This window comes from Notolabrus celidotus, chromosome 18 (genome assembly GCF_009762535.1).
Source record: "Notolabrus celidotus isolate fNotCel1 chromosome 18, fNotCel1.pri, whole genome shotgun sequence".
Lineage (NCBI taxonomy): Eukaryota > Metazoa > Chordata > Actinopteri > Labriformes > Labridae > Notolabrus > Notolabrus celidotus.
The window spans coordinates 30,797,364-30,825,182 of record NC_048289.1 but is presented as its reverse complement, the minus strand read 5'-3'; the positions used below and the strand labels follow the sequence as shown (position 1 = coordinate 30,825,182).

At 46.5% G+C, this 27,819-nt stretch overlaps 1 protein-coding gene and 1 long non-coding RNA gene across 4 annotated transcripts; one reads left to right on the top strand and one right to left on the bottom strand.

The window, feature by feature from the left end:
* The first annotated feature begins 541 nt into the window (after positions 1–541).
* cep131 (centrosomal protein 131) lies at positions 542–27,409 on the top strand. 3 transcript variants are annotated; one of them, XM_034707513.1, is made up of 30 exons: positions 542–735; positions 3,991–4,187; positions 5,035–5,129; positions 9,400–9,511; positions 10,156–10,283; positions 10,622–10,726; positions 10,851–11,030; positions 11,564–11,681; positions 11,784–11,900; positions 12,197–12,392; positions 12,479–12,573; positions 12,669–12,800; positions 12,952–13,144; positions 13,240–13,337; positions 13,441–13,620; positions 13,715–13,906; positions 15,880–16,017; positions 16,126–16,251; positions 16,354–16,470; positions 16,691–16,720; positions 17,067–17,169; positions 18,264–18,465; positions 18,675–18,782; positions 20,044–20,161; positions 20,281–20,355; positions 20,549–20,691; positions 20,794–20,971; positions 21,078–21,274; positions 23,927–23,987; positions 24,088–27,409. In XM_034707513.1, exons 2-30 carry the CDS (start codon positions 4,002–4,004, stop codon positions 24,157–24,159), a joined length of 3,795 nt encoding a protein of 1,264 aa, XP_034563404.1. In that variant the 5' UTR covers positions 542–735; positions 3,991–4,001; the 3' UTR covers positions 24,160–27,409. The 3 variants fall into 3 exon arrangements, with proteins under 3 accessions (XP_034563404.1, XP_034563406.1, XP_034563405.1); XM_034707514.1 differs by lacking the exon at positions 542–735 and adding an exon at positions 2,279–2,322; XM_034707515.1 differs by lacking the exon at positions 16,691–16,720.
* On the bottom strand, positions 18,942–19,842 carry LOC117829840. The gene is made up of 2 exons (XR_004634702.1): positions 19,733–19,842; positions 18,942–19,047 (listed from the first exon to the last, which is right to left on the bottom strand). It is a non-coding gene; the product is annotated as an uncharacterized LOC117829840 (long non-coding RNA).
* Positions 27,410–27,819: the final 410 nt, after the last annotated feature.

Genomic DNA, 27,819 nt, shown 5'->3' with positions numbered 1-27,819 from the left:
TGTTGTTATATATTTAATTTCAGTGATTTATGAAGACAAAATCAATAAAAAGAGTAATAATGATCTCTCTGTTTTTTCTTATTAATGTGTTATTACAAATGCCATATCTGGATAACAGTTCATTATATCTAATAAATGCATTCCATATAATGGCACTTTACTATCTGAATGTATATTTCTTTGACGTAGATGTGGTAAATGTTGAAATTCTAGATGTCTTTAAGTACAAATGAGAGAAAGTGGGATAAAAAGGTCTACTTTTTATGTTGTTATATGTTTAATTTCAGTGATTCATGAGGAGACAATCAATAAAAAGAGTAACAGTGATCTCTCAGTGTGTTTTCTGCTCTAATAAGTCCACATTTATAACTCCTGGACTGATAACTTGTGGAAAAATGTCATTCTTCCATCACACCTCCCTTTGCAAAGTCAACCAAACTGATTTCTGGGCCCCGCCCCCCTGGATGCTGCACATATGACAGGCGGGACTACCCAGCCAATCAGCAGCGCGGCTCTAGAGACTCTTCTCCTTCTCCACCAATCACAGACTCGGAGGGGCAGCCGTTAGCCGTGGAGTTACCACAGAGATGATGTTTCGAGTTATTTGGCTCCCAGTGTTTGTGCACTGAGTCTCTGAGTACTTTCACTGCGGATCAGAGGATTGTGTTGGGATTTAAAACACCAGAGGAGGAAGAGGAGTGAAGCTATCAGAGATGTTGGAGTCCAGTTCATGAAGTGAGTGTTCAGTCCATGTTTACAGGGTGATGTGAGAGCCGTTAGAGACGTTAACTGTTAGCTTGATGCCTGTTTGGACCGAACCTCATCTAAAAACGGGTCGGTCTGTATACCCAGCCTGCTAATGTGTGATAGTGGACGGTTAGCTCAGTGGGAGGTCTCTGAAGTGTTATCTTTATGTCACCGTGTGATTTCCATCCGTCAACACGGTACCGTCCTGCAGGCTCGGTGTACGGTAACCGTTAGTAACCGTTAGTAACCGTTAGTAACGGTTCGTAGTGACTGTCAGCTTGAAATGTGGCTAAAGCTAACACAACACTAAGTATAGGGACGTAAACTAGCTTTAGCTGATGTTGGCTTTGTTTTTTCTAGGGTGCCATTTCGTCCATAACATTATTTATCAAACCTGCCATGCTTCACACAGCGGCGCATCTAAAGGGGTGTTCAGAGGGGAGAGTGGCCCCCTGGAATCTGATTGGCCACCCCAAAATCATCAACTGTGATTGGCAGGTTCCCTGTAAAGGGGCGGGGCTTATGTTAAAAACAGCTATTAGAGTTGTTTTCATTTACTGAAAGAAAATTCCTCCTCTTTTTCTAACTAGGAATATTCATTAATGTCATTTTTTTATATTAATGCCTATATTTTCAAACTTTTAATATTAGAATATACTATTTATGAGACAAAAATAATGTAATAATAATAATAATACATTAATTTATATAGCACCTTTTAAAAACAGGTTTACAAAGTGCTTTACAGAGTGCAAGACATAGCGAGAGAAAAAAGCACAAAAGCACATGACATAGTTAGGAGAACTGAAATGAGTTGAGTAAAAGACAATAATAAAAACTATGCAGCAATTAAAAAGTCAGTGATGAGTTAAGAAGTAAAAGCACATTTAAAAAAGTGTGTTTTTAAAAGAGATTTAAAAGAGGACACGGATCTGGCTTGCCTTATCTCCTCCGGCAGGTCATTCCAGAGTGACGGGCCCTGAATGCAAAGGCCCGGTCACCTCTGGTTTTTAACTTCACCCTTAAAAGTTCCAGGAGGGACCTGCTGGAGGATCTCAGGCAGCAGCTGGGGACATACATCCTTAGACACTCTCTTAGGTACTCAGGTCCATTTATGGCTTTAAAAGTGAGAGTTGAAATCTTAAAATCAGTTCTGAAACCCACAGGCAACCAGTGAAGAGAGGCTGAAATGGGTGTGATGTCTTCCCTTTTATTGGTGTGTGTGAGGAGTCTGGCAGCTGTGTAGAGTGAGTTACAATGATCTAATAATGTACTCTCAATCTCTAGATGTTTGTGAACAAGCAAGTCGGGTTTGCAGTTCAGGTAAGGCTACCTCTCATAACATGGTGACTCTCAAAGTGTGTCCCGAGCCTGCAGACGCCTGTGATGTGAGACACACATCTGCTGAGACCGTGTTGGAGAGAGGGATAGAGGGAGATGAAGAGAGAGAGAGAGATGATAGTGGGGAGACGGATAGTAGTAGTTGTAGCAGCTGGAGTCTGGTATGTCCACAGCAGCAGAGATCCAGAGGAACCTATGAGACAAGGGAGCTCAGGGACTCCAGAAAGGTCTACGGTTAGTAACTTTAATGGGACAGGAAGAGTTAAAGTGAAATGAGTGTTGTGTTATCTCTCGCTCTCTTCCTCTCTGTTTGCAACTCACATGATGTAGCTCGTTGTTGGTGTGTGTAAGCTGTCATCACAGGTGCATAATGACTGTATCACCTCATCTGCACAACTCGGTGAAGGGACTACATATCCCATGTGGCCTTGGAACACCTCGGGATTCCCCAGGATGAGCTGGAGGACTTTGGGATGTCTGGGTCGAGTTGCTCAGACTGCTGCCTCCGCGACCTGATCTTGGATAAGCGGAAGGACTTCTGGGTTTAAGTCCATATTACGTTTTTGAAAAGGCAGGGTACCCCCTGGACAGGTCGCCAACCTATCACAGGGCAAACATGGAGAGACAGAGAACCATTCACACACACTCAACCTATCAATCAATCTTTATTTGTATAGCGCCAAATCACAAAAAACCTTATCTCAAGACACTTTTACAAACAGAGCAGGTCTAGACCACTCTATGTCAAATTATGAACACAGACCCAACACCAAGACAGGGTAAGACTCAGTCTGACCTCACCATAATCCACTATGAGCATTGCACCTTGCAGTATTTAGCTAGTTACAGCGGCAAGGACAAACTTCCTTTAACAGGCAGAAACCTCCAGCAGGACCAGACTCATGTTAGACACACATCTGCTGAGACCGTGTTGGAGAGAGGGATAGAGGGAGATGAAGAGAGAGGGAGCATTGATAGTGATAAGACGAGTAGTAGTAGCTGTTGCCGCTGGAGTCTGGAACGTCCACAGAAGGAGGACGTCTACGGCAGCTCAGAGGAACCTACGAGACAAGGGAGCTCAGGGACTCCAGAAAGGAGTCAGCACTCACACCTACGGGCAATTTAGAGTGACCAATTAACCTTGGGAGCATGATTCTGGACTGTGGGAGGAAGCCTGAGTACCTGGAGAGAACATGCAAACTCCACACAGAGAGGCACCTGCCTGACCAGGGACTCGAACCAGGAACCTTCTCGCTGTGAGGCACCAGCGCTATCCTGTTAATTAACAGTATAAGCTTTAATCTGGAGCAGGAGTTTCTTGGATGCAGTTCAGACAAACGTTTGACATGTTTCCTCTCTGCTGTGTGATTTTAAAGTTGGATAAAGATCCACAGTGATCTCATCTGAGGGATACGGTGATGGTTTTTTCCTGCATGACTCAGTGCCTCTCCTGGACCACCTCACTCAAAGGTCTTCACGCCCACCCGGCCTCACGATCCTGCTTTGTGATCAAAACATGATGATGTCGGCAAACAGTCAGATTCAGCTCCAGCTGGCAGGGAGACTTTACTCAGCAGTTCCTCTTTAACAGCATGAAGGTGTTAGCATTAGCATGAGCAACATTTTACCCTCAGTCTGACTTTGTTTGTTCACAACATGACGACCAAGCTTCATCTTTAACTTCAGCTTGATCTCATTGTCTCCCTCAGTCCGTCAGTCCTTCGGTCCGTCCCCGCTGTAATAAAAACAACGTGTGGTTTTGTTGTCGGTTGCCATGGGAGACTCAACCGTCCTGGGACAGTAGCTGTTATTGTCTCTGTTGTTGTGGTTGTAACCGTAGAGTCCCTCGGTGAACACCACATGTGGCCCGTTGTGTCTGATTATATCTCTGCTCTGCTCCAGATTTCCAGAGGATGCATACGACACGCAGCCCCTCATCCATCCCCACAGGTGTCTCCGGAGACGCCCTGGACCTGAGTCTGTCCGGCTCCCAGCTCACTGTATCCAAGAGACCCAGCAGTGCGTCGCCCGGGAAGTACTTCTCTAGGTCCGTGTCGGTGTCTGTGGCGAGCGACAGCCGAGGGAAACGCAACACCCTGGTGAGTAACGCCTCCTCCTGCTGCTCTTTCTCCTCCTCCTCCCTTCCTCCTCCCCTCCTCCTCCTGCTCCTTCTCCTCCTTCTCCTGCTTCTGCTCCTGCTCCTAGCTCCTCCTGCTCCTGCTCCTGCTCCTGCTCCTCCTCCTCCTCCTCCTCCTCTTCCTGCTCCTGCTCCTGCTGCTCCTGCTTCTGCTCCTGCTCCTAGCTCCTCCTGCTCCTGCTCCTGCTCCTCCTCCTCCTCCTCTTCCTGCTCCTGCTCCTGCTCCTCCTCCTCCTCCTCTTCCTGCTCCTGCTCCTGCTCCTTCTCCTCTTCCTGCCCCTGCTTCTGCTCCTGCTTCTGCTCCTGCTCCTGCTCCTGCTCCTGCTCCTGCTCCTTCTCCTTCTCCTCTTCCTGCCCCTGCTTCTGCTCCTGCTCCTGCTCCTGCTCCTGCTCCTGCTCCTGCTCCTGCTCCTGCTCCTGCTCCTGTTCTTCCTCCTCCTCCTGCTCCTCCTCTTCCAGCTCCAGCTCCTGCTCCTGCTCCTGTGCTGAACTGCAGATTGTTTGAAGCTAATCTCTTCAAGATGCAGGACCGAGCGAGTCAGAGCGGTCGCACATGTTTTATGATGTGCTCTTAATGAAAGTTTAATGTCTGCAAACAAATCTGATGATTCATGAGTGCGATCCTGCTGCAGCGCCTCCAAAGATCAGGTGTCAGATATCAGTGAGTGTGCAGTGTGAGCAGGAAGTGTGATGTCAGTCAGAGCTTGTAAAACGTCAGCAGTCATTGTTTTAATATCAACAAGAGAACACTTTAAATCTGTGAGAACTGGTCTTTGGAAAACTCTCTAACAAACCTTTGTAATCCACAGAGTGATGCCAGCTTCGGGAGCTCCCGCTCCATCAAGAACCTCAGGAGGTCCAACAGCACGACTCAGGTCAATCAGCAGGCCAACATCAGTTTAAGGTACACACACACACACACACACCTGCTGAGAAGTGATTTATCTCTTATGTATTCAACATTTATTTAACAAGGAGAAACTGATTGAGATTAAAGATCTCTCTTTCCTGAGTGTCCTGGTGGAGACAGACAAAGAGCCGCCACACACACATGAACTAAGAGGCGATTATAATACGTTAAAAACACAGATTCAGGGGCGCTGGTGGCCTAGCGGTCTAAGCGCCCCACGTACAGAGGCTTGTCCTCCTTGTCGCAGAGGTCTCTGGTTTGACTCCCGGCCGTGATCATGTTCAGCACGTCTTCCCCAACTCTCTACTGCCCACATTTCCTGTCTCTCTTCAGCTGTCCTGTCCATTAAAGGCAAAAAGCCCAAAAATATATATAAAAACACAGAGCCACAGTCAAACATGTCGATCGCAGTCATAAACAGATCATCTACGGTCTGATGAGTCTGACTCAAGTCATTCAAAGCTCCCGGAGTGTCTCAGTCCCTCTCCCGTCTCTGCGTCAGAACTATTTTCCTCATTCCTTATCGCTGACATTGACACACTGAGCTGCATATAGAACATTATGTGCTGTTACATGAACTCAGCGAAGCCCCGGGGAAGACTTCCACTTAACATTCAGTTAGATCAAATGACCTTTAAAGTGACATACATGCTGCTAAAATATGAAGGTTGTGTTTTCAGAGAAGGGAAAAAAAAAAAGAGTGTTTCAGATAAAGAGTGTGTAAGAGTTCAGGAGGAGGAAGAAGAGGAGTGCATCTCTTCACTGAGCAACAGCTGGCAGCCCTGGAGCTCCGGCCTCTCTCTGACAATGGGGATTGTGGCGCGGCAGCTCCTGCATGATAAAGAGCCGAGGAAGCTGGGCGGCTGTTGCTAGGGTCGCGGGGTGCAGGGACGGGCTTTTGTCCCAGGTTAGAGGGGGAGGGCCGGGACCTTGAGGTCAGGTTACCCCCTTCTACCAGCAGCCAGTGAAAGGAGAAGTGTGTGTGTGCACACTCTGGTCCTATTGTCCGGCAGCTGCCGTCAGCTCCCCCCCTCCTCTCTGAGTGTGAGGGTGCAGAGCAGAGGGGCTTTAAATTTAAAGACACTCTAAATACCTTCAGTGCTGGGGATGGAAGGATACACTCGACACATGGTTTAATTTGAATCCTGATTTTTGGACTAACGTTTTTGAAGAAAACTGGATTGAACTCAAAATTTTAATAACTATTATTTTATTTCAATTCTCAGATATGGACAGTTGCAATAAATGTATATTTTTTCTATTATATTTCATGTAAACAAAGTCTTCCTTTTTCCTTTTAAAGTGTGTTGTAACTCAAATAAAACCACTGCACACTTTTTTTCAGCACCTTGCAAAAAAACTACTTATGACCGTTAGGGATAGACCGATTATCGGCCGGGCAGATTATCGGCGCTGATATTCTGCATTTTGACGCATATCGGCATCAGCCTTTTTTTAAAATCCGATGGCCGATATCAATTTTATTTATTTATTTTTCATTCGATTTATTTGTAAAGGGACCATGTACAATATTTAACATAAATGTCACCATCTGATGCATTGTACCAGAGTTAGCTTAAAGCTGGGGTTGGCAGTCTCGGAAAACCAGCATGAATTTGAAAGTAGCTTTTCCTCATGACTCCGTCTAACCCCTCCCCTCCTCCCTCAGAGCTCCTCCAAAACGACGCCCCCCGCTCACATGCACGAGCGCCGCTGACTTGCGACCATATGATGGTGACTGATTCAAAACCAGTCCTCACCAAAACATTCTCATAGTGAAAGTTAAAAACACAAACAAACATGGCTGCTGTTAGCACTCACAACTATCATGCTAGCATTATCCAGTTGTCATGGTGACACGATATCAGGAGAAAAGTTATAACACATATATAACACTGTAACAACTCTACTGTTTGTTAAACCTGTTCAGTGTAGATGTTCTTAATTCCTACAGTGTTGACGGTCAGTGAAGGCATCAGGAGAGGTGTAGAGTGTGTGAGCTGGAGAGAGGAGAGACAAGAGGAGAAGTTCTTCATTCATTCAAACATTGATTGTTGTTTTGTTGGTTGGCGTGGTAACGGCCGACAGTGACCGGTTATTAAAGATCAACGTGTTCACCAACCGGCTCGTCATCACTACAGCGTCCGGACGGACGCTACAATAAATATATATTTTCTGTAGGACTTACTGAACGTCATTAATTATTCTGCTTGTTGGTGAGAGCTTTTTAGACTCTGATCCGGACTACAGTCCTGAGCAAAGCACCTCATCAGGTCAGAGGGGACAGGCCCGAGGACGAGCGAGAGGGGCAGTCAGTAGAGTCAGGGGAAGTAGAGGCAGGAGACGGGGACTCGGAGGAGTGCACGCCGGGGAAATGTACGCTCTGCAGGAGGAGGGCAGAACGGCTGGGAGCCAAAAAAAAAGTGATTGGTTGGTGTTTTCCCAGGTTTACTCTGGCTGTAGATAGCAGTTTTTTTTCACTCTTTTTTAAGAACACATCATGTATTGATTACCATCAGGACACAAAGATCATTTTAACCAGTATGACAAAAAGTGGATCTAAATCTGATTACCAACCCCAGCTTTAAAGCTAATTTACATCTGCAGTCCCTTGGCAGGTCACAATTAAAACAACACATTGTAAAAACGCTCGCTTGCACACACACACACACACACACACACACACACACATACACACACACACACAAAACAAACAAACAGTACTGTATATCAAGAGTTAAAAGTATCAAATCAGTGGTTGCAGTGTTGAGTGTCCTTCAGCAGACTTTTCAGTTTGGTTTTGAAGAGATTGAGAGATTCACAGTTCTAAATATCCTCTGGTAAGGATTTGGCTCAAACATCACTAAATCACATGGCAGAAATGACACCGTCTGCAGAAACCGTAGCCTAGCTCGTGTTCCCTTTCTCCCTGCAGTTTCTCATTGCAGGAGACAAGCTGAGCAGCATCTGTTTGGGCCCCTACAACCACTAGTGTTTTAAAACTCACACAACCCAAAATCAAAAAAATTAAAATACCCCCATAAAACAAAGATAAGTGAAAGATTAACATTTCAGCTATATTGACATTTTTGGAAAACTTTATTTACTGTAGAAAACTTTAGAGAGCTATTTACTTGTTTAAGTTTTCATTGAACTTTATAAGACATGCTGCTGAGCCTGGGAGCTCCCTGCACTTTGTGTTAGAGTGTTAAAACAAAGATGTCTACTGTCTAAGATAAAGAAAACCTTTAACATGTTGTAAATCTGAAAAGCTGTTTGATGAACATATGCTTTAAAAATGAGAATTGGTTCTCAATTAACTCACCTGGTTAAATAAAGGTTAAATAAATAAATGAAAGGCATTGAAACGAAGTTAAGTGTTGGAGTTTGTACTTTTCAAAATTTTGACGCCAATATTTCCCCTTTTACTGCAAATGAATATCGGCTCCAAATATCGATTATCTGCCTCCTTGACTACTAATAATCGGTATCTGTATTTTTTACCATCTTGGGATATACCCTTACATCCCTGCTGAGTACCCCTCAGAGTCTCAGTCTGTCATTGGGTCACTCACTGCCCCTCTTCCTCTCCGCTCCCTCCTCCTCCTCCTCCTCCTCTCCATGCATCACTCTCTTGTGAAGTAGAGGAATGTGCTGCCTGAATGCTGCTGTCAGATTGCTTTTCATTGAGCCAGCTGGTTTTACCCCCCTCCTCTAAGACACACACTCTCTCCCACACACACTCACACACACACTCATTTATATACTTACCCAGACAGAACCCCCCGCACAGCACCAGCAGGCTGCAGCAGATATTAGTGGAGGCGGGGCCAGACAGGAGGTCACCCTACATCTGTGCCTCCTGATGGAGAGGCTGGTGTGTGAGGCTATTTGAAGGATGCACGACAGGCCGTGGGATCAACATATGCATGTGCACATTATCATGGAATCCACGGCGGAGTCCCCCCCCCCCCAGCAGACGCTCAGCTGCTGCACGCTGGATTCCAGGACTTTGGGGGAGGAGAGGATGAGAGGAGGAGGAGAGGATGAGTCCGAGTCCTGCAGCTGTTATCAGGACATTAATCTGAGACTCAGGGTTCCTGCTCCGTGCTGAGCTCTGTGTGGGTTTCACTTTAAGGAACTGAGTCATACATATCTTAATAATAACACCTCCAGTGACCAGTGTGACCAGTGTCATGAAATATCTGTCTGTATATAACCCTGTCACTGAGCTGACCCTCTCTGTCGTGTGTGTGTCTCTCAGTCAGGACCAGAGTGAGGACTACCTGTCTCTGTTCGACAGCAGCTCAGATGGACGCAAGAAACTCGCCAGCCTTAGTAAGGCCTCCCCGGACCGAACCACGTGGAACATCCTGGTATTTACCTTCAACCACACTTCACATGCTTAACATCTGACGGTCTCACTGTCTGTAGTAACAGCAAGCTTAGACAAATGAAGAAGAGCATAACTACAGTACGTTTGACTGAGTTTATAGAAGTGTTTCATCCTCTTAAAACAAAGAGGTGTGAGATTTTTGAACTCTCGGCCTTGTGTCCTATTGTTCCGTGGGGATCTGAACGACTTGTAGAAAACAAGTTTAAGAATTACTTCAGAAGCTTACTCCATCAGGAGGCCAGCAGACGGTCCGTAGTGGCTGCTCAGTAATCCTCTACCTGATCAAAGTACACACACGTACACAACAGTGTTCTTATTTTCACCACCGACTGATGAACGTTATTAAACCTGTCTGAGAACATTATGCAAAAGGTGCTGCTGCCTCATGACTCTGTTCTTAGCCACCAGACTCCAGAACAGCTCTATGCTGCCCTCCAGCTTGTTGCTTTGACCGTCTTGTTTTGTGACTCTGCTCTAATAAATGGTTCACTCTGAAACGAAGGTTTGGTAAGATACCAAAAAGCGTTCCACCGTCGCGGAAAGGTTCACCTCTGAAGCCGTCCTTTTCATCATTTTGTTGTTAGACACAAGCAGGGCGTTAAAAACTCTCCTCCTCTCTCTAAGGATGATCAGCCTCGAGCGTTCCCCCTGCACTCCAGCTCACGCAGCACCGGCAGCGTGGACTCGCCCACCAGCCTGAAGAAGAGAGAGCCTGGCATCACTCTGGCTGCTACTTTTACCGCCAACAACAGGTGGGCAGTGCCTCAGACACACACACACACACACACACATACATACACACACACTCACACACTAGCCTACTGTCTGGTGACTACCTGCACTGCAGCATTCTACCTCTCTACCTGCTCCTCATGTTTCATACCTGTTGATCATCGCAGCTGATACCGCCTTCAGGAATTCCACCCACACATGAGACTCAGTCACAAAAACTACAGACTGAGTGTGATGATGTCAGAGGTGTAGGTGTCAGTTTCTGTGAGTCCTTTGTGAAGAAGGCTGCAGTGGTTCTCCTCATGCTCAGAGGTGTCTCCTGCAGAGTCTCATTGTGCTCTCTTTTTTTTATTCCTAGGAGCAACAAGGGAGCCGTCGGGAACTCTGTCACCACCATCCTGCACAACAACTACTCAGAGAAACCTCTCACGCCAAAGAGCTCCAACCAGAAGCCCTCTTTTAAGTATGCCCTGACTTCCTGCCCGACCTCTGGAGATGTTATTTGTATTCAGTCTGTCTGTATCAGGATGAGATCCACTCACCTGTGAGAGGTTTCTCAAAGGTTTCCAATCATATGTTTCTCACAGTAACATCCTGAAGGCCACAGCCAACGACGAGGTGTCTCTGGAGAACGGCTCCCTCACAAAGTCCCAGAAGAATTTCTCCTCGTCTTCCTCCACCTCCAACAACAGATCCCCGGTGTCGGCCCACCACGGCAGCCCCGTCCTGACCCGGAGGAGAGAGGCCACTGAGGAGGAGGCTGAGAGGTCAGACCTGCTGCTATGAAAGTCTTTCCTCTGTGTTCACTTGATGTTTATGTTTGCGTTCTTCTGTTGGTTATTCTATTCAGAGTCAGTCCCTTGTTTTATGTCATTACTCAAGACATAATTTTACAGGAAACCTTTAATTTTGTGATTTTATTTAATTTTAGCTCTGATTTTAAGGGTCTGTTTTAAAAGTTTTATGTTTTAAGTTTTATTTCATTGTATTTTTTAGAAATAAAGTATTATTATTATTATTATTATGTATTTTATGATTTATTATTATTACTATTATTATTATTGTTATTGTTATTATTGTTATTATTATTATTATCATTACTATTATTGTTATTACTATTATAATAATAGTTATAATAATAATAATAATATTTCTATTATTATTATTATTATTATTGTTATTGATATTTTAATAATAGTTATATTATTATTATTATTAATAATAAAATATTTTAATAATAGTAATGTTATTGTTATTATTATTGTAATTCTGTCTTACAGTCCATCATGTTGTTTTAAAGGTTCATTCAGCAGGTGAACCAGGCAGCCGTCACCATCCAGCGTTGGTACAGGCGCCATGCAAAGAGGCATCACGTGAACCAGGCAGCGCTCAAACGCATCCTCGCCAGTAAACGAAAGGTATCCACCTCTTCCTCAAGGCTGCTGGACTCCTGACCTTTGAATCTGATATTCTCTCTTTCTGCTGCCGCCACACTAACAATCCCTTTCTTGTGTTTAAAGGAGTGGGAGGAGAGAACAGAGGAGGACAGCAGCCTGGAGCAGCAGCAGAAGAAGGACGAAGAACGAAGAAGGATCCGTGAGGAGAAAGCTCGTGTTGCCCGCCTCGCTGCCATCAAGGTGAACATCACTGATTCAAACGTAGAGAACGACACGGAGAACTTGTCTTCAGATAAAACTCATGAAATCCAGTGTAGATGATGAGTTGATGCAGTGACACAGTTACCTATGTTGGGATCAAAGCCTACATGTTTAAATCATTCACTTTAATGTATTATGTTCATGCAATCCTCCCACCTTGATTTGTTCTGAAAATGTCAACAATCAGCTTCACTTTAGTCCCTTCCATTCTGTCTTTGCCTGGCTGCGCCGACCTGAAACTCTGTCGTGTGTCTCCCTCTTGTGGCGTGTCTCAGGAGTTGCAGCAGAAACGAGCTCAGCGCGTTGCAGAGGTGCAGCAAGCAGCTGAGGTGGAGCGGGAGAGTCTGAGGCCGCCGCCTGCTGGGACCGGGCGCAAGAAGCCGCCCAAGATCTGTCCTCCCAACAAAAGTCCAGCCTCGCCGAGCAACAACAGACCGACTTCACCCACGGACGTCAAAGCTCAGAACACAGGTCTGTTAGTCTGCACAGTCACCAAAGTGACATAGATAATGTCACAGGGTCGTGATGAGGTGTTAACTCATCCTGTGTTTCTGCAGACTCCAATTTAAATGTTGTGGCCGACTTCGGGGAGCTGAGCTTCAGAGCCATCTCACCGGCTCTGTCTGGTACCAGAGGCTCCAAGAGCGCTCAGGTAATGAAGTTTAATCTAAGCCCTCCACATCCTTCACTCTCATCATCTCTTCCTCTTTCCTGACATTGAACAAACACTCTGTTTTCCCCTCATAGGATCAGGAGATCAGAGCAGAGGTGGAGGTTTGTGTGGAGCAGCAGCAGTATCAGGAAAACGACAGGAAGCTGATCCGTAAAGAGAAAGCTCGCCTCGCACGCCTGGCTGCCACGGGCGTGAATACAGCCGGGGTGAGTGTTCATCATTTATTATTAAGGGTTAACTTTGATTTGGGGTTAAAGAGATGTTTTAAAGAGGTCTTGCAATCACTGCACACACTGAAGACTGAGTAGAGTACATAAACATTGACCGCCTGGTGTCTCCCCCTGGTGGTGCGTTTAGGACCTGGATCAGAGGAGAGTTCAGCGGGTAGTGGAGGTGCAGCATGTCGTTGAGGTGGAGCTGGAAAACATGAGGCAGCCGTCTGCTGCTGGACGCAAGAAACCACCAAAGATATCTCTGAGCAACAAAAGTCCAGCATCCCCGAGCAACAACAGCCTGATGTCCCCCACTGATGTGAAGGCTAAGAACACAGGTCTGTTCGTCTCTGTAGGATGAAGAGACTCTTCACTCTAGTCGTAGAACACAGCAGAGAACCCTTTAATGACTGTGTTGTTAAATGTTCCACAGACTCTAATCTGAATGTTGTCGCTGATTTGGGCGAGCTCTCCAGCTTCAGAGCTGTTTCTCCAGCTCTGTCCAACTGCAGAGGCTCACAGTGCTCCCAGGTAAATATCTGAAGACCTTTAATGCTCCTCTCTCCTTCAAATGTTAAAGTAGCTCTTTATGTTAGGTCCCATTATAAGTATATTTGTTGTCTTCACTCTCCAGGAGATCCTGCAGAGGTCGGTCAGCGTGGAGGACCAGCGGCAGGGAGCTCTGTCCAGCAGGGCTCCGTCTAAAACCACCCTGAACGAGCTGCTGGACACCCTGAAGCTGTTAGAGGAGGAGCCGGAGAGGCTGTCCGAGCCCAAGTGCTACCACAAAGAGAAATACGCCTGGATAGACGAGGTTAGTCCTCTTTGAGTCAGTCAGTATTCACACGCATGTTCAGTCAGCGTGGACGTGACTGTAACACACATCTCTCACATCTGCCTCACTACAGGACGGAGACTCCAACTCTCTGACCACCGACAACCTGGAGCGCCACGGCCAGCTGATCCACCACCCCGCGTTGCCAGACGGGGGCGCCCTGCTCTCTGAGGCCAAGCTGCAGAGCATCATGAGCTTCCTGGATGAGATGGAGAAGTCTGAACAGGAGAGACCTCGCTCTGTCACCTCAGGGTCACACAGAGAGGTCAGTGTCTTTAGAGCATGAAGAGACCGACATTTAACCTTTACCCTGAACTGAAAGGTTCCTGGTCCCCCATTGTTGTCTGCGTTTCGACCGCGGGCTGAAGTCCCGAGTAGATTGTGTAAATCAGGCCAGTGACGTATGGAGGGGAAAAAAAGTAAATGCACTACACCACCAGACCAGTAGAGGGCAGTAAAACAAAGAGGAATGCCATTCATCACAGATGACGCCATAGAAGCAGACGGACAGGCAGGTATCATTATGAGCAACACAACAGTTAGCCTGTTAGCATGAAGAGACTCAGCTGGTCTGTTTTAGATGGTGCTTTATTTCATCACAGATGGATTCACTGAATCAACACGTGAGAGGAGATAAGCGCGAGTAGCAAAGACGTTTCAACACGGCTTTAAAATCCTTTTGAACTCAAAAAGCCGTGGCAGAGATCGGCCGGTGTTTTGGTTTAAACAGCGACCCTGTTAACTGGAGACTCTCAGCCGGATGCATCCCTCATAAACGTCTTTAGACCATCATTTAATATCTGATGAGAATATTTTGAAATCTTAATAAAAACTAAACTAGTTTGCATTCCCAGGAACTCCCTCTGTGTTTCAACAGCTGTGTAAACTCCACAAACACTGACACGTTCAGCTGAAGGTCTCCAGTTTACAGGGTCACTTTTAAAACCGGAACACCGGGAGAGACGCATTCACGGTGGGCTGAGAGAAGACTACTGTTACAAGCTGCTAAATCAAGAGAATCACAGCTTCTTCTTTTGAAAAGTACACACACATACAAAAAAGATAGAACAAATAAAAACGTATGAAAGAAAGAGAAATCAAGAGAATCACAGATGGAAAAAACAATGACTGTGAATGGTTTTTGGAAAAATTTGACAAAAAAAATTGACAAAAAAAAAACGGAAAAAAAAATGTTTGACAAAAGAACACTTTGAAAAAGAAAATTGACAAAAAAAATGTGGACATTTTTTTTGGAGAAAACAAAATTTTCAATTTTTTTTTTTTGAAAAATTTAAATTTTGAAGAAAAAAAATTGAAAAAAAATGCAATTTGTTTTTGGCAAAAACAAAATGAAAAAAAAAATTTGGCAAAAAAGTTGACCCGGAGAATCTCAGCTTCTTCTTTTGAAAAGTACACACACATACAAAAAAGATAGAACAAATAAAAACTAATGAAAGAAAGAGAAATCAAGAGAATCACAGATGGAAAAAACAATGACTGTGAATGGTTTTTGGAAAAATTTGACAAAAAAATGGACAAAAAAAAAAAATTGAAAAAAATTTTTTGAGAAAAAAAAAAAAATGATTTTTTTTTGAAAAATTAAAATTTTGAAGAAAAAAAAATTGAAAAAAAAGTGCAATTTTTTTTTGGCAAAAACAAAATGACACAGCTTCTTCTTTTGAAAAGTACACACACATACAAAAAAGATAGAACAAATAAAAACTAGTGAAAGAAAGAGAAATCAAGTGAATCACAGATGTGTGTGATGTTATTGTGGACGGAGGGCGGAATAAAAACACTGCAGTTAATCTACCAATCAGACAGGTCCAGCATTGCAGGCCCTTCCCCCCGAAAGTCCCGGGACCTTTCGAAAAGTACTACCTCCCTAGCAGGGGCTTTTTAAGGGGGAGATTATCTACCCCTGAACTAAATTTAGACCCTGGGTCTACCGGTCGAAACGCACATAGTTCAGGGGTAAAGTTCCTCCGGTCGAAAATCGCCTTATGATCTCTGATCTGTCTGACAGCCTCTCATGACTTCAAATACTGTGTTTTTGTTTTTCATCTAAAACACTGAGGCTCATTTAGAGATATTTTTCTTGTGAGTCAGCTTGGCTAAATTATGGTAAACAGGTCAGAGCCAGAATCATGTTCACTCTGATGCTGTTGGATTTCCTTGACTGCATAAAAGAGTCAAAAGTCAGGCATGTTGATGACTTTGTCGACTCTGTGATCTCAGGCTGTGCTGTCAGAGGAGGAGCTGGTCGGGGTGGAGCAGGCGTCTGCCACTGCTGCAGAAATCAGCGGATCCATGATGAGGATCAAACTGGAGCTGGAAGAGAAGAAACGCACCGTCAACATGCTGCAGACTGCGCTGGTGAGGGAATGCACACAAAGTTCAACACATGTCATGGTCCTCTGTTGCAGCAGGCTCAACCTGATGCAGTATATTCATCATGTGTGTCTCCTCTCTGCCCTTCTTCAGGCCCAGCAGAGGGAGCTGACGGTCAGACATGTGAAGGAAACGGAGAAGGAGCTGGGCAGAAACTTCCAGCTCCAGAAGGAACAATATGAAGCAACTATTCAGAGACATCTCACGTTCATCGATCAGGTAAACACACACACATCTCTCCTCTGCTGCAGCTGGTGTTTCTGCTTCCCTGGAGATGTACTGTATAAAGCAGCCCCCCCCCCCCCCTCTCTCTCTCTTCAGCTGATCAACGATAAGAAGGCTCTGAGCGAGCGCTGTGAAGGAGTGGTGGGAGAGCTGAAGCAGGTGGACCAGAAGTACACCAAGAAGATTGCACAGATGCAGGAGCAGCATGAAATGGTGAGGCGGGATGAGATTATGGGATGTTCTTTGTGCAGATTGACGGGTTGGCATGTGCAGATAACTTGCCTGAGCTTTGCATCTTGTGAGAAGGTCTTGCTTTCCTGCGGTGCTGCCTCGGTTTAACTGTCTTCTCTGTTTCTCCCTCTCTTCTTCTTCTTCCTCTTCTTCTTCACTGTCCGTCTCTGTCCTGGTGTTTCTGCTGTTTTCTGGCTTTCAGGTGTGGCAAATTCTGGGTCCCTTGTGTGAGGTAACTTTTTTCCCCTCCTTTTATCCAGTCATCCTTGGCACGGTCATCTCTCTCATGCTGCCGTTCATTTTTCCTTTCTCTATCCCTCTTTACTCCTGTGGGAAAGTCTGTCTGCATGTGAGTCGCCTCATCCTTTCCCTTCATTTTTAAAAACGTTTTTTCTTTTCATTAAATTTTGTCTTGCTGTTTGCTCTCGCCTCTTCCTCTAAAACCTTTTCTTCTGTCGTTTAATAAACCATTTAATCCTCTAACATTCACTCCTCTTGATTTGTTTCACGTTTTTTGTAAAATCTGAGGATCAAACCGCCCCCCATTATTCATTCTGTCTCCGAATCTCCCTCCACAGGAAATCAAGAAGCTGAAGGAGTTAATGAGCGCCACAGAGAAGATCCGAAGGGAGAAGTGGATCGACGAGAAGACCAAGAAGATCAAGGAGATCACCGTCAAAGGTAACGAACACATCCTCAATGGATCAATCAATCAATCAATCTTTATTTGTATAGCGCCAAATCACAACAAATGTTATCTCAAGACGCTTTTACAAACAGAGCAGGTCTAGACCACTCTATGTTAAATTATGAACAGAGACCCAACTTCAAGACAGGATCAGAGCATTGCACATCGCAGTATTTAGCTAGTTACAGTGGCGTTCTGTGCTCTCACTGGTCGACATGACTGACATGATGGAACACATCGTAGACGACAGAGAGAAAAATCTAACATGCTAGGCATTCTATCGAGAGGTCGTGAGGTGTCTCAGACGTTCACTGTGACACAATACACTAGATAAAACCACCGATCTTCAGATCCTGCCTCACAGGTGACGAGTCCCAACATCCTGCGTGTGCTGGATCGGTTTTTAACTTTGCTTTAATCCTGTAGTCTGACCTCAGAATAAGGCGGCTTTATGGAGCTACCAACTTCTAACCACCTGACCCAAAGTGAGTGTCAGAAAACACCTAATACAGTCAAATGGGAAGTATTTCAAAACAGAGAAAGGCCCTGATCGAGGGGTCGGTTACACACAGTACTACACACAGTACTGTGTCAGCAGCCGGTAGCTCCTCATGACATAAACTCTGACATGCATGATCAGAAGCACTGCTCACACAGATGCCGGATTATAGGTTAAACCAGGGACTGAAGAGAACAGACTGAGCTGTATCTTCATGATCCTTCCTCACTCCTCTGGTTTAACACCAGAACAAACAGACTGCAGAGCCTTACAAATATGAGTCCTGTTGTTTCAGCGCATCCTGCCTGTGATCCAGCAGCTCCATGAAGAGTCTGCACAGTGTGTGTGTGTGTAGTCACAGGGGCTGATATCTTACAGTGATGTGTTGGTCTTTACTCAGTGGATGACACCTTCAGTTATTTAATGAAGTCTTAATCTTTCAATCTAAAACAAACCTCACAGTAATCTGACTCATGTTTGTACAGGATGACTTCCTGAAAAGAACTGTCAGCTTTGTTTCCTGCAAATTAAACCAAGTGTTCTGTAAACACACCCTGAACTGTGTTCTTCTTCCTCGTCCTCCCTCAGGCCTGGAGCCAGAGATCCAGAAGCTGATTTCGAAGCACAAACAGGAGCTGAAGAAGCTGCGGACGCTTCACGAGGCGGAGCTGCTGCAGGCAGACGAGCGGGCCGCCCAGCGCTACGTTCGGCAGTGTGAGGAGCTCCGGCAGCAGCTGGAGAGGGAGAAGGAGGAGCAGAGTCAGAGAGAGCGGGAGCTCGCCAAACAGAGGTAGTGACCTCAGATCAGAGGGAGCTTCAGTTTAAAGCACATCCTTTGTTTTTAGGATCATTTAAAGAACACACCAGAAGAGGTGATGATGCTTCAAGTTAAAGCCTCTTAGTGGGGTTTGTTACCAGTGATGTGTTTGCTTTGCCAGTGTGTAATAAACAAACACTGTTTATGTAACACAGAGTGTGTGTGTGCGTGTGTGCCGTCAGGTATGAGAAACAGCTTCAGGAGGAGGAGCTGTCCCTGCAGCAGCAGAGGAGGCGTCTCTACAAGGAGGTGGCTGATGAGAAAGAGAGGCTGGCCCAGCTGGCTGCAAGGTGAGGTCAAAGGTCACCATCCTGTGCAAAATCAAAAGCATAAGCAAGACACATCCCTGGAAACAAGATGCTCCAGAATGAGAAGTATCATCACAGAAAAGACGAGAACTGTCAGGGTGTGCTCTCAACAGAGGGACCCAGGAGCTGAGACAGAGACAAATTGAAGAGTACAATCAATTTATTGTGGAGACAACTGAGGTAAAACAAAAATATCCAGGAAGCCAGCTCCAAGACGCCTGGTGAAAAACAGGTAGCAGGAGGATCGCTGCACACGGAGAGAAAAAACACAGCACGTTAGGCATGAGGGGAAAAAACTCTGATCTTTACTCGGGGAATCCACAGGATGCGTGTGCGCCGCGTTACGGCTGCGACACGGCTCTGCTCCGTCCCGGGGCTTTCGCCCTGGTCCATAGGATGCGTGTCTGGAGCGGCGCGCACTCCGGAGCAGGAAACTCAAGATCCCTCGAGAACTCCAAAACGCGCGAGAACAACACAGTATAAACTTTTCCTCGTCCATGGTGTCGGATATCTTTTGAGACTGACGTCTGGCCCGATGCCACAGGTTATGACGTAATGTTGAAGAAGTGGTGAAATTTACGATCTTGTGTTTGCACATGGTGTTTATTTTGAAAGTGAGCGGATGTTGCATACGATCCTCGTGCCTGACTTCCGGGATAGTTCGATCATTTCTGTGTCGATTGACGCGTGCTGGGCGCGGGGAGCGGCGAAAATAGACTCCCCGCGTATCTCTGGCAGAGCGGCGCGGCGGAACGCTCCAGAGACGGAGCTGAGACGCGCCGCAGCGCGCCCTGTGGACTCTAGAGCATTGACTTGAATGGGAACCTATTTGCTGCGACGTGCGCGGCGCAGCCGTAACGTAACGCGACGCATCCTGTGGATCTTGGGCTTTAGACACACTTGATGACTGAGTACTTGACGATTATAATCACCCGTGGCGAAGGAACAATCCGGCACTGAAGTGGCAGGAGGACCAGGTATTTGTAGTGCTGCTGATTCAGATCGCTCACAGGTGTGTCTCCTGAGCCACACCTTCACCAAGCACACAGGAAGGAGGGGGCAAAGGCAGAGAGGAGGGTTAACACAACAGGGGAGAGAAGGCACTGCCACAGCCATGACAAGAACTCCTGTCTGAAAGAGTCGTCCAGGAGTTGATCACATCATTCAGACTTTTGAAGAGTTCTGGCTTTTCCTGGTTCCTGGTTCTCTTTTAAAAAAGCTCTTCTTTGTGTATGTCTCACAGGCAGCGCGCTGAGCTGGAGGACTTGAGGAGGCAGCTGGAGGAGAACAGCTCTCTGGCCGGACGAGCTCTCAGAGACGAGCTGGACAAGAGCCGGGAGGAGCAGGAGAGGAGGCACCAGGTGAGGAGGACAAACTGATCAATGAAACACTTCATATCTGCTGTCTGCACCTTTATAGACCTCCATCAGAGGGTTTGCAGGACTACAGCGTGCTTACTGAGTGTTGTTGCTTTAACCAGCTGGAGATGAAGTCAGTGCAGGAACGCTTGGACATTGAGAAGCAGACCTGGGAAGAAAACTACAAGAAAAAAGAGGTTTGTTTACATTTAGACATCTTCAAACAAAGTGTCACTAAATATCAGTAAGTCGTACTTTATATAAGATACTGTAAGTAGAGAGACAAATACGAGACACCCACTGACTCTGGTTCAGAGCGAGAGGAGGGGTCTGAATGTGTCCCTTAACCTGTGTGTATTAATGTGTGTGTGTGTGTGTGTGTGTTCACAGGAAGCCTGGTTGTTGAGCCGCGAGCGCGAGCTCAAAGAGGAGCTGCGGCGAGAACGCGACAAAGAGATCGAGCTCGCCATCTGGACGCTGGAGGAGGAGACGAGCAAGGACAAGGAGGAGTGTGAGAGGGCGGCCGACAACAGGTGACAACGCACATTTCACTTTTTTAAATCCTTCTGTTGCACAGTTTCCTCTGCCGCTCAAACAACAGATTCATTAACTAACAAACGTCTAACTGTCGTCAGGGTGAAGCGTGTGAGGGAAAAGTACGAGTCTGAGCTGAGGGAGCTGGAGCGCTCGGAGAGGACGGCTCTGGAGAAACATCAGGAGCTGAGGAAGCAGCAGATGGAGACGGAGGGAGAGCTGATCCGACTGCAGGCGGCGCTGCAACATAAAGAGCAGGAGACTGAGGACGTCACGCAGGTAAGGAGCGAGTCCTCAGGAGGAGCAAACAGGAAGTGACCTTCTTCAGAGTTAAACCACACAGCAGATACAAAGATCTGATCTGAACTCCATTTCAAACTTACAGAACAGAGACAAGCTGGTGGAGGAGCGCCGCAGCCTGGCCGAGGTCGTACGGCAGGAGTTCGCCGACCGTCTGGTGATGACGGAGGAGGAAAACCGCAGGATGAAGGTGGAGGTGTCGGAGCTTCGAGCGAGGATGCGGCTGGAGGTGGAGAGAGTCACGAGAGAGAAGGAGGAGGAGCTGGCTGAAGTCCACCAAAGGTACGCAGTGATAATGATAATAATAATAATAATAATACATGTTGTTCAAGGGTGGCTTTCAGGACACCCAAGGTCACCTACTAACAATAGTAAAAACACAATAAGAAAAAAAGTACTCGATACAACAAACAATGTACAACCTGAAAAGAACACAATGAATGGAAGGGTGAAATGCAGTAAAAGGTACATTTCAGGAGTTTACAGAGTATATGCAGTTCTAAAAAGGTGGGTTTTGAGGCGGGATTTGAAATTTGGAAGAGAGTCTGAGTTACAGATGGTTAGTGGTAAAGAGTTCCAGAGATCAGGAGCTGCACGGCTGAATGCTCCAGATCCCACGGTGGTTAGGCGAGCGTGGGTTACAGTGAGGAGCATGGAGGAAGAGGATCTGAGAGTGCGGGTAGGTGTGTATGTTTGAAGGAGATCAGAGAGGTGGGAAGGTTATGGAGAGCTTTAAATGTGAGCAGAAGGATCTTGAAGTCTAAGCTCATCATGACTGTTTGTTGTTGTAGTTAAGTGAAATACAAGATCTGAGATTGATGCGTCGTGCTCCGGCATCCTGCAAAAATAGAAGTCTTGTGTATCTAATCCGGAGGACTCCGACCTGCAGGATCAGAGACGCAGCTGGATCCAGTGGAAGTTAACACATTGACTTGAATAGAAACCTATCAGATCTATCAGCTGTGATGGATCAGAGACGGGTCTAGTGGAATTTGCTCCTCTCGTCCGTCCACAGTGAGCTCAGCAGCGTCATGAAAGTCGTCCTCTTGTCCGTCCCGTTGTTTAATAATCCAGATCCCCTCGAGGGAAAGTCTTCACATCCACTTTGACTGAAGTATAATCTTATTAGATGTTGGTGGTCAGGGGTCAAAGGTCACTGTGATTTCTGGAAGCACATATTTGGTTATAACTCAATAATTCATGCTCTGATTATTCATGTGTTTTACATAAAATGCCTCACAGGGGGAAGTGATGAAGTGATTGTTCTTACAGAAGGTCAAAGGTCATCTTCTCTCTCACATGATTGTGTTCTGGCTGTTACTCTGTTTCCTTGTGAACCTCTAGAGGGATCTTCCTTCCCCAAACCTGACACTAACTTCTCCTTAGACTCCAGTGATCAGATCATATTCCAGATTAAAGACAACCCTGTTCTCTGAGGAGGAACTCAGGTGTATTGTTCTCCTGTGAAAGCCTGTTGTGTTCACTGCAGGCCTGCTTGTGCTGTTTTTTTGATTTCCAGTCGTCAGTGTTCGTGCAGTAATTCTTAATCCACACAACAAATAAAGCCTTTGTGATTAGTGCACAACATCCGAAGGGTGTAAACTCTAACTTTGAACACGAGCGACTCAGGGCCGTTATTCAAGTTTTCTGTGTGAGGATTTAGGTCAGCCGCAGTCTCCCAACATTTAATAAGTATTGTTGGAGGCCAGCTGGCTCCAAATACAATGTTCCTTTCAAGGTGTGAAGCGGGAGCTTGGCATCCGCTTTAAACCTGAGTCCAGAATTATTACATGGTGGAAACTGAGGCGGTCCTCTGGGCGTCTGCCAGAGTCTGAGACACGTCCAGCAGAGGAACGCAGAGCAGAAAGAAGATGACCTGAGACATAATCATGGACTTAATAACAATAATAATACAAATAATAATAATAAATAATAAACTTTATTTATATAGCACTTTTCTTAACAAAGTTACAAAGTGCTTCATAACATGAAATGTAGAAAATTACAAAGCATAAAAAACGGTGCAGACAGGGAGAAAATTAAAATAGAAAAAATAATATATATTCATGATGTAGGGGTGGAGATGTGCCTTCTTATATAAAAAGGTTTTTGTGAGGATTTAAAAGCAGTTAAAGTTGTGGACTGTCTAATCTGCAGGGAGTCAACAGCCTTTGAGCTCTGACTGAAAAGGCCCGGTTCTAAGGCGGAGTCTTGGTCTTGGCACAACCATGCAGAGATGCATCCACAGACCTAAGGGGCCGCCCAGTCACATAGGGGGTTAAAAGGTCTCTTAAAGAGTTTGGGGCCTGTGCATTTAAAATTTTTAAAAGTAATCAATAAGATCTTAAAATCAACACGATAAAAAACTGGCAGCCAATGTAAGCTGGCGAGGACAGGAGTGATGTGTTGATATTTGTGCTGCATTTTTGGACTAGTTGGAGTCTGTGGAGGGAGCTCTGACTGATACCTGTTAAAGGAGCATTACAATAATCAAGAAGAGAACAAATGAAAGCATGGATGACTTTGGACAGATCGGAGGAGGAAAAGAAAGATCTTATTTTGGAGATTTGTTTGAGGTGGAATAAACAGGATTTAACTCCATGTTTTACACAAGTGTCAAAGCAGAGATCAGAGTCAAATGTCCCTCCTAAATGTTTGCAGAGGGGATTTTGTTATGGAGAAAGGTGGAGGAGTGAGAAAGACTATAATGATGATTTCTGATTTGTCAGGGTTAAAGCTTCAGAAAGTTATTGGACATCCAGCTTCTGATGTCTATGAGGCACTTAAGTAAATGATCTAGTCTGTCTGGATTATTGTGTTGGAGGGGAAGGTACAACTGTGTGTCTTCAGCGTATTAATGAAAAGAGATACTGAGGCTCTTCTCACAGTTGATGTTCCTCCCTCGCTGACCCGTCTCTTCTTCTCCTCCATCAGGGTGAAGTCGGCCATCCTAAAGAAGGAAGAAACCGTCAACCAGCTCCGGAAGCAGCACGAGGTTTGGAGACTGATACAGAACAGAGAAATGATGAATAATGAAACACGGCTCGGCTCAGATGATTGACGGCGTGTGTACGTATGTGTCTGTGCTCTGATAGGCTGCGCTGAAGAGGGCGGATCACCTGGAGGCCCTGTGGGAGCAGCAGAGGAAGCAGCTGTTGGAGAAGTGACTGACAGGAAGGCCTGGTTTGAAGGTTTCATCTGTCTGGACCCCCGCCCCCCCTGCCTTCCCCCCAGCTGTATCCACGGTGTGGCTCGAGCCGCCCTGAACCCCCCCTCCACCTGCTTTCTTTTGCCTGTGGATGTTTTTCCTTTTGGCAAGACTGAACCTGTGGAGCTGCAGAGGGTTGAACAAGTGACTGAACCTTGTCCTACCTCATTAGAACAATAAGATGGGGGAAAGCATGGGGCCTCAATGTATAGACCCCCCCCAATCCTCCACCACTACACCACCCACCCGGCATGAAGGGGCGTGCTGTGTTGGAACTTTGCTCATTTAAATGCTGCAGACCAGGTGGCACCACATGAAAGACTGTGGATGGACGTCCTATTCTTCCTCTCTCTCTTCAGGAGGAAGGTTTTTGTGACTGTACCCCCCTCCCTTCCTCCCTCCCTCCCTCCCTCTGCAGTCTGTCGGAGCAGGAATGTCTCCTTGTTCCCCACAGAGCTGCCACAGAGAGCACTTCCAGATGTTTCTCAGACCAGTGTGGGCCTGTGTTGGTGCAGTAGACTTGGAGAGAGGGGGGGGGGGGGGGGTTTGCTGCTTTAACCGGAGGACCACTAACAACCCAGGACTGAGATCAGTCAGCGCTCACGCTGGAGAAGGAGTCTGTGTGGCTCATTGTGCCCTCTTTTATCTGTTGAGTCATGTGTTTCTGTCCCCGTGCCCCCTCCAGGCGCGCGCTAATTACAGGATCTACAGCCTCTCCCTCTCTGCAGCTCTGAGCGCCCTGTGTGTGTGTGAGAGTCTAAAACCAGAGTCTGGATCCAGCAAGGAAGTCTGAAGAGAAGTACAGTGAAGTAAAGAAAGAGATGGATGTTTGAAGAAGGAAAGGAAAAGAAGTGAAGGAAGAGGATGATCGTAGAGCAGCTGAATGTGAGGAAGAAGGGATGAGGAAGAGGATGAGGGGGCGTGGGAAGAAGAAAGAATGCGTATAGAAAATGTTTATAGGATTAGGGGAGCAGAGCTGGATCCAGCTTTCAGGCAGGAGGGGTGAGAGGGCGCCGAGCATGTGACCTAAGGTATGTTTAAAAGCACACCGGTTCAGCTTCAGAGGCCACACTGTGACAGAACGCTTCACACTCAACAAGGAGAGGGGGCCAGGACTCACGGGGGCCTTGATTTACAGGGTCTGGACTGACAGAGAGACAGGTCCTGGACTCACACACACACGAAAAACTATCCGAGGAGCCTCGTCCTCTCCGCGCTCACATACGTTTCTCTCCTAATTTCTTAACCTTTAAAACAATCGAAGATTTGTTGAAGCTCTCCTGGAGGACACAGGAAGTCTTTGTGGATACGGTTTCAGAAGGACCGGTCCATAGCATGAGTTAGAGAGGGAGGGGGGGCGGGGGGAGAAACTCTAAACCTGGAAGTAAAGCCTGTTGTTGAGGAGCAGCGTGACGTGAAAGAGCGCGCTCCAGATCCTCAGACAAATATTTATTCTCTCCTTCTTTTCTTATTTATTTTCTACTCCAGCACTCGGGACCTCTGAGGAGTCGTCAGTCCGGATTAAGGTCTGGACTCGAAGTGGCGTTCCTCTCAGCGTCGAGTGTTTTTAATTCCTCTTTGTGAGAACGCTAAAAAGTGGTTCTGCAGAACTTTTAACTGCAGCGCTGAAACTTTATAACCGTGCCATTTGTAGATGGTTTAATAGAGTACGTCAGGTTCTTCTGACACGGAGGTAGACTGGGCCGCGGGGCGAACGGTTCATATGAAGAGTACAGTAGAAGAAGAGCGTCAGGAGTTACAGTTTTTAACCTGGGAGGCATTAAATCACTGTCATTCACCGCTCGTCCTCATTTCCTCTGCAGGATGTTTGAATCTGCAGAAACGATGATATGCTGGGTCAGTCCTCAGGTTTTATGCATGAAGGACTAGACTTGGTCCAAGTTAAACCTGCTTTGTTAAAGCACACATTTTAAAAATGTGGCTGCACCCTAAATTTCCTGAGCTGCGAGTGTGTATGTGGTGAATTAATGTTCCTGGAACTTGATTCGGATCCTGCTCTCTGTTACCCCTTTTTCCACCGAGGCAGTTTCAGCGCCGGTTTGGAGCCGGTGCTCAATTGAGAACCAGCTATTTGTGTTTTGACTGCAAGAGAACCGGCTCCCAGCCAGGAAAACAGGTTCCAGAGCAGCTTTAATTCTTTGCTGGTCTAGAACCGAGAACCGCTTATGTCAGGGGCGATGGGTGACGGGCAAGGGTGAGGTTGCCGTGACCAAAAAGACAAACCAAACAGAACGAAGCTAATGGATTCCAAGGTCGAGGAAACAAGATGCCTCCTTGTGGTTTGGTCCTGGCAGGAGATCCAGAACAAGCGGGAGTGCCATCGTCGTTGTTGTTGTGAGGGAAAGTTCTTGCTAGCGCTGCTGGGAAAAGCGGTTGAGCGGGCGGAAAGTTGGTTGCAAGTTGAACCAGCTCTGATCCAGCGCGAGCACCAGCCCTGAACTAGAGCCAGGTTCGCGTTGGTTGAGAAGGGGTCTGTTGTAGGGAGAACAGTTCCTAGTTCCTGCAGTGGAAACACAACATTTATCAAACCGGCCTCGTTGTGACAAAAACAAAGCAGTCAAGCCGATCTGAACCCTCCCAAACGAGGAGACCTGATCCCCAGACGGGAGCTTTTCAGAGACAGCCGTGGTTGGATATGTGTCACGCTTCTCTGTGGGTTTCACGGTCACTAACTGTGAGTCATGAGGACCTGAACGCCTCACAGCACGCCTCCTCCCGCTGCGCCCTGCTGCTGTTGGCACAGCAGAGCGGGAGGCTGCTGCTGCTGCTGCTGGCCTCGGACTCGGGAGAGTGGCGATGTGAGCTGGCATTCCTCGCGCATGCCCGTCCTACGAGTGCCAACGAGCCTTGCCTTTGTGTGTGTGTGTGTGTGTATGTGTGTGTGTGTGCCACCCATCATGACCTGAGATGACCCTGCCGGTGCCAGAAACAGAACCCGGCTCACCCTCCGGTTTTATTTCTCCTGTTTGTAACGTCGTATGAATCATTCCAGCTGTCAGCGCTTATTGTCTCCGTTTGTTCCACATGTAACATGTCCCCCCCCCCCCCCGTGCCCGTACACGTAGCTCTTGAACGCATCACTCTCTGCTCTTGTTTTAGTCTAGTTTTTAATCTCATGCTGGTGGTTCCAAAAACTGTGAAGAGACGATGACTGATCTGAGAATAAAAAGCAAAGACTGTTGAGAAGACGCTCTCTGTGTGTGTGTTTGTTTCTGTTCTCAGACAATTGCTTTTTTGTTTCTGCCCCTCCCTCCCCCATCACCCCACCCTCCCCCCGGCTCTGTCAGAACATAAATCATCAGGTTTTGGGACCCAGGAGTGTTCCAGTATCCTGTGAGATCCAGAAGTGTTTGAATGTGTGGTTTGATTTGACACATTTAATGCTTGTGTTGTAAATGAATGTTTGCCACACTGGTTCTCTCCCTCCTCTCCGCAGACCCGTTAAACCTCCTCGGGATGTTCCAGCCCATACATCTGGACCCAGAGCTGACCCACTTCCTCTTCTTCTTCTTCTTCTCCCTCTCTTTTTGCTCCCTTGCCCTCCAGCTTGCTCACTTCCTGCTGACTGGCAGAGCAAACGGTGGTGCTCACTGAGACG